The sequence below is a fragment of the Cryptomeria japonica genome, chromosome 9 (genome assembly GCF_030272615.1).
Source record: "Cryptomeria japonica chromosome 9, Sugi_1.0, whole genome shotgun sequence".
Classification (NCBI taxonomy): domain Eukaryota; kingdom Viridiplantae; phylum Streptophyta; class Pinopsida; order Cupressales; family Cupressaceae; genus Cryptomeria; species Cryptomeria japonica.
This window is the reverse complement of record NC_081413.1, coordinates 260,665,937-260,672,848: the sequence shown is the minus strand read 5'-3', so window position 1 is coordinate 260,672,848 and position 6,912 is coordinate 260,665,937. Positions and strand designations below refer to the sequence as shown.

At 33.2% G+C, this 6,912-nt stretch overlaps 1 protein-coding gene across 1 annotated transcript in view; it reads right to left on the bottom strand.

Moving 5' to 3' along the window:
• Window positions 1-296: 296 nt before the first annotated feature.
• Window positions 297-6,912, bottom strand: part of LOC131061913 (aminopeptidase M1) — a 261,597-nt gene continuing 254,981 nt past the window's right edge. Inside the window, exons 12-21 of the mRNA XM_057995764.2 lie at window positions 5,799-5,981; window positions 2,976-3,258; window positions 2,710-2,831; window positions 2,384-2,481; window positions 1,738-1,915; window positions 1,542-1,656; window positions 1,389-1,456; window positions 1,157-1,234; window positions 985-1,062; window positions 297-874 (exon numbers count right to left, since the gene is read on the bottom strand). Of these exons, the coding sequence (XP_057851747.2) occupies window positions 683-874; window positions 985-1,062; window positions 1,157-1,234; window positions 1,389-1,456; window positions 1,542-1,656; window positions 1,738-1,915; window positions 2,384-2,481; window positions 2,710-2,831; window positions 2,976-3,258; window positions 5,799-5,981 (1,395 nt within the window). The 3' untranslated portion in view covers window positions 297-682. The remainder of the gene's footprint in view (window positions 875-984; window positions 1,063-1,156; window positions 1,235-1,388; window positions 1,457-1,541; window positions 1,657-1,737; window positions 1,916-2,383; window positions 2,482-2,709; window positions 2,832-2,975; window positions 3,259-5,798; window positions 5,982-6,912) is intronic.

Sequence of the window (6,912 nt, the reverse complement as noted above, 5' to 3'; positions counted from 1 at the left end):
AAAATAAAATGTAACTCTCAAACTTTATTAATAAAACAATCTAAATTTACTTCCTTTTCTTTTAAACCTTTTAAAATGTAGTATAATAATCATCTTATCATAATTTTGAAAAAATATCACTAAGTCAATGAGCCTTTGGTCTACTCGTGAAGTTGAATGGTTTCAAATAAGCCCACCTGAAATTTATAAAACAATTTAAATTTACTTCTTTCCCTTTTAAACCTTTTAAAATGTATAATAATAATAATCATTCTACCATAATTTTGAAAAAATATCAAGTCAATAGGCACTTGGTCTACTAGTGAAGTTGAATGGTTTCAAATGAATCCATGAATCAAATGAATTACACCTTCAACCATATTCTAGCATACAAATATAAATCATTTATATTCAAAATCTTGAATAATATAAGTAATTTATGATTAATATATTTTACAAATATAAATCATTTATAGTGAGTAGTTTTCTCATCTAGTTTAAACCAGGGCAATAAAGTTCCACAAAGACAACATATGGTGTGACGATATAATAAAAGGCTATAAGGAATTCCTTCACCTATGTATATGGTTTTCAGAATCAAAATATGCACTATTTGAATTGCTACCTTTCAAGCTCACCTCTGTAAAATAAATTACATGAAACCCATTTTCAGTCCCATTAGTCTCAAATGGAATCTGTAATCTCAATTCTTTCGACTGTTACTGCCTACTGTCTGCAGTAGTTCCTTTAGACCTTTTTCTTGCCTTATACTCTTCACCCATTGAGCATTAGTACGAACAGTTTCAATACTTTGGCCAACTGTGCGTTGTATAGATGGCAGCATCCGAGATGAAAAAAATGCCTGTATTTCATCTGCCTTCTCCTCACTTGTAAACTGAAAGTAAGAAAAAAATGTAAATTAGACCTGCTTCAGTACTCTGTTTTGAAATATCTTTAGAAGAAACAGAGAAAGAATATTTAAAGTGAATTTGTTGAGGAACAAACCCCAGATACAGCACTCGAGATAAACCGATTCATCAGATGTCCTGAACCCCAACGTTCGCAGATTAAATCCCAATTTTCCTGCATAAAATAAGCCCATCTTAAATCAGTTTGATATAAAATAAGTCGTCCTGTTAAGATTTTATATTTTTGACTCCTGAATATGAACCATTACCTTTAACCAAATCCATGTAGCTTCACGCCCTTCTCTGCTAATTCCAGATATTACAAACACTGCATCTTGTTTCCGCACCTCGAAGAAAATAAAATTAAAGTAATTTCATTCTCAATTTGACAAATAAAAGTCATCTCAGATGGCATACTATGGACTAGTTTCACAAGGAAGCTAAGAATTTAGACATTAGATTAATTTATTTTTATTCAGCATAGCCATTTGTGAGCCATACCTGAGATGACAAACTGAAATCTAGAGCTTCATGAACAATAGAAGGATCTGTTGATGAAGCAAGTGAACCTGCAGTTTATGACAGAGTTTCCTAAGATTAAATGTTTGAAGTTTACAGACAATTAATTGAACCACCATATAACAATTTACTTACCTAGAATCCGAACCTTTTCCTGACTTAGATCTGTCTCCTTATAAACATTTAATAAGGATTCATATCCAGATTTATCTGAAGCTGTGCAATCTTTCATAACAGCAGTATATGCAGCCTCCAAAAAAATCATAATAATAAAGTTTCATAACCAGAACTTCCCGAATTTGAACAATAACAGTGAGAATCATAGCTCAACCTTTCTGATGTCTGCAGGCAGAATCTGTGTGCTTCTGTCATTCAAGAAAATTTTGTATCTTCTTAAAGCTTCGTCTAAAGTTTCTTCATGCTCAAACTCAGCCAAAGCTGTCAGTATCTGGTCCCTTAACATTGCATCCAAGTGACTCTCACTGGGAGTAGGATCCCATCCAAGTTTACTGTATACCCAGGAAGTGAATTACAAAATGACCAAAAGAACATAAATGATTAAATTGATCTTGATACACTGAAGAAGCCATTTCATTAGCCACCAGTCTCCTCATGATAGCATAACTGAAAAATCTCAAATGAAATTCCAACATATGTATTCATATTTCATTACATCATGTTACTCTATTTTTAACAAGAAGCATGCATTGCTTCAGAAAGTGTCCCAATGAAGTAGGAACAATCAAGGCCCTTGCTTATTTACTAATAAAGAAATGAATATCCTATTCAATCCTTCCGTGTTCTTCTTCCCCCTCCTCCATTGATAAAGCACACCAATAAATATTCTACCTCCACAAAAAACAAAAGCAATTTTGAACCTCTTCTTAAAGGCAAAGAAATAGATTTCTCGACCTCTAAAATCACCATTCATGAATTGAAGATAAGGATACGATAAAAAAAAATTGAATCCAACTTACTTGGCTGCAAACTGAAGAAGGTTCTTTACAAACAACTTGAAATAATCAGCAGAATCCGGAATAGCATCACTTACCACCCTTGAAACTTCATAACCAACCTGCAACATAAACAATCCATTGAACATACCAAAAAACTTGATTACTCGATAAAGTGTCCATGTTCCAGATTACAATTCATAGATAGAAATTTCAAAATTCCCTGATGAAGGGTCTCCGAGGAAACTTGAAACATTGGAAGAAAAATGGGAACACAGTTGTATCCAGTTATATTATGGAAAATGTTTAACTATGGAAATCTCAATCCACTTACAGATAGAAATACTTACATTGATTAGGCATAACAGCACAGTATAATCCAACTCTTGCCTGTAAACATCCACCAGAGAAATTAATGCTGATAGTGGCTGCTTACAGGCATGGCATAGTGCGTAAGTGTCATCCAGTAGTCCTGACAACAAACCAATAGCACAAGTGTCATCCAATATTCCTGACAACATATCAGTGGCACAAGTTCTTATTGATTGCCTATTTCCCAGTTTGAATGCAATTTAATAATGCCAATGTCTTCTCATGAACATATGTTAGTTCTTACCAAATTTATCAGCAGCATCCAACTGTCCTGCTGTTACTGCAGACCTTAGTCTTGTTGCAAGTATGTCATCATATTGCACACGATAAAAGGCAGTCTGTCCAACGTTTAGCTTTATCCAACTAGATTGGGAACTTGCCTCCGTTAATTTGAAATCTGAAAGACTGACATCTTCAACCTTTCCATGCAAGAGTGCATTCTTTCGAACTTCATATGAACCATAGCATAAAGTGATTGGCACAACCCATTGTCCATACCCACGTGCACCACTTGACAAATACTGGGTCTGCATATGAAAGCAATGGGAACACATGTTAAACTAAATTTACTAATAATAAAATTCACATTCTTGAAGTAGCTTTCATAGAATATAATGTATTATTTATTTGTAAACAATCTTTTTATTATTAATAAAGATGAGTTTTTGAAAGGGCTCAAATTCTTTTACAAAATGAGAAAGATAAGATAATGAAATTCAATGAACAATGATGTAAGGAAACTTTCCTATCTTACAACATATGCAAACCACTGAAATGATTTGACTTAAATATGAATTTTCAAAACCATGATGGGTTCAAACACATAAGCAACTCGGAAATGCAAAGGAATAGACATAAAAACTGCGAGACTATGCTCTTGCTTTCTATTCAAGTACTCTTGAAACTGGAAATACAATGCAAATCTGAAATAGTAAAATGCATGGTAGCCCCATTCACATTACAAACACCCTCAAATCTGACATAAATCTGATACAAAATCAGTCCACCTACAAACAAGAACAATCAAGAGAAAATCTCTCCTTCCTCTCTGATTTTTGCTACAATTTACCTTGCCAAATACATAGCTATTTTGAATCACCATCACATAACCACATGGGCATAAAATAAAAAATCTCCAATCTGATATAAATCAGAAAATAAGCAAAGAGGAAACTATGAGAATTTCATCCCACACTTGAGTTACAGCTACACTCCATTCTTAGTCCTTCAATTTACAAAACTCAACCTGCAACTGTCAAATTGAAACCTTCAACTCTCATCTTCAATTTTATGAAATGTAATGCCATGAATAACCCACACTTGAGTTACAGCTACACTCCATTCTTTGTCTTTCATCTACAAAACTCAACCTGCAACTGTCAAATTGAAACCTTCAACTCTCATCTTCAATTTTATGAAATGTAATGCCATGAATAACCCCCCTATGGATACCACAGCCCATTATGGGTCACCCAACCAAATCCCAAGTTGACATTGAAAATCCCTCCAAAAATCATTTAAATCTTGCATTAAATGCTGTCATAATTTTACACAAGTCCACCTCAACTTCCACCGATGATAAATAGCATAAATTATCAATGTAAAATCATATTTTTCCCAAATACCATGTCCAAGTAAGGATGCCACCATAAGATAATAAATAAAATACAAAAAGCTCCATTTATGTTACACATAGCCACCACCACTAACAACCAATCAAACAGGTCAACTATGACAGTTCCATAACTCCACAAGAATCTGTTGTAAGACATGCATTACCAAGTGTCCTTTGGAATCTAACGTATGAAGACACACACTTGTAAATGGTAAATGTAATATTTTAAAATAATTACTCTCCTATAACCACCACCACCCACGATCAAAGTGGAAGATTCCAAGAATATGTTATGAAGAGGCTGTTGACATGTATCACTCTCCTATTCAAGCTAAAACCTTAGGATTTGGTCAAATAATTTATCAAATATTTTAGGCCTTGTTACAAAAATTTATTCTCCAAAACATTTAAAACTAAACTATAGTAAAAATTAAAATAAATGTTTTTGGTTGATGCAAGATTGCTCTCACATCCAAAGATGCTCCTACATCAAACAATGAAACAATGAGTAATTATATGGAACTAACAACACAAAATATGCACTACATCAACAAACAATTAGAAAAGGTTCTAAAAACATGACCAAATGGGAAAACCACCCAAGAATCAAAGCAGAACAAATCAAAATACTCTAAGAAGCATTGGACAGCCCCAACCATCAATGATTCGATGAATAAGCCACCCAAGAATCAAAGCAGAACAAACCAAAATACTCTAAGAAACATTGGACAGCCCCAGCCATCTTATTCTTGGTGCAGAGGTTCTAAAAACATGATCAAATGAGAAAACCACCCAAGAACCAAAGCAGAACAAACCAAAATACTCTTAAGCAGCATTGGACAGCCCCAACCATCTTATTCTTGGTGCAGAAATCTTTCCAGGCTGAACACCCATCTTTTGCATTTGAATCAAAAGGGCCCGAAGAACCAGACAGACTATACATGAAATTTTGAGGGCTTATAAAACTATAACAGAATGCAGATCAAGATTGTGTGTCCATGGGCCAGGAAGTTTACATGGCCTAAAATGCCTCCAAAAGCTCCTGCTATCTTTTTCCTCATATAAAATTTATGAGTTTATTGATGAAGTTTTCAATTAGGCTGGTGATGAAATACAAATTTTTCTGCCAAATTCAGACATTGGCTGTATCAAAAGATAGTGGTGCACTGGTTAGAAGAGGATTACCAAGCCAATAAGCAAGATAATTGCCCAAATCCATGCCACAAAGATAGCGATACTTCAGACTTATATTTTAGAATTTTAGTTTCTTTCTATTATTTTGACTCTGCAATTTATCAAATATTAGCAAAAACAACACAAAACTCTGTTAGAAAACATAATTTTCCGTAAGTTAAGCTGTTTAGGGCTCACACAAAATACAAAAATCCAATGCCTTCATATACAAAATCATTAGCAAATAACATGGTAAGAGCACAACCGAATCAACCAGACCTGCTCTAACTTCAAACCATCATCCGTGAGCTTTGCAATAACCACCGGATATCCCTTCTGCTTTGTCCAAGAGTTCATTATCTCTTTCACAGTTTCTCCCAATTCCTCTGAGAGGACACCCCATAAATCTTCAGTCTTGGCGTTTTTGGAAGCGTACCTTTTGATATATGAAACAAGGCCTTTCTGAATAGAGAAGAAAATCAAAGTTAAAAGGACAAATTAATGGAATTCAGAAACACTCACAGTAAAAGAAGAATTAAAAAAAAAAAACTAAAGAAAGTATGCAGAATTATTAGCCAAAAGTGAGTGAAAGACTAGAAACGAAAGGGTTTTTAAAATTAAGAGTTTATTCACCTACACTGAGTTTACATTTAAAATGATCGATAAGATTTTATTGAACAATAAATGTTGCATTACTGTCTTTTAGTCAAGAGGCTACACTGCCTGAAATATAAATTTTATTTAACCACGTTTGTGTAAGCATCTTTTAATATGAAGACGATATACTGTGATTTAATGCTTAGCTTTCTAGTTGTTCAAGGGTCTGGATAAAAAAAGAATTAGTGTTACCCTTAATCAAAAACATGAAGACACAGCTGTCAAGTAGACACATATCTTGTTCAAATATTTTACATATCTAAATGATCTTTAGATTCATAAATTAGACAGAGAACAAATCTATTCAAATGGCATTAGATCAAGTAGTGTTGATTGTTAGATCATTGCTAAAATGAAAAACCTGTGAATTTTTCTTTTTCTTTTCTACAACATATTTTGTGTTAAAGTGAGTAGCACTAATATATACTTGTAATTGAAGGAAATAATTTGTGACTTTAATAAAGAAAAGCCATAGATTGAAATATATAGTTTTGATAGTAATAAATATTAAACAAAAGCGAAGCTTGTGCAAATATTATTATTAAAGTCTATCTTGATATAATATAGAAAAATTATTTTTGGCGGTTTAGTATTTATTAATTTTTAATTTTTAAATAAGTTTTGCATTATAAAAAATAATATATTGGGTGCCATGTCCACTAAGTTGACTAGTGCTGAAAACTACAAAGAATGCCATCATTCGATGAAAGTTATTTTTTCTTTTGTCAAACCTCAA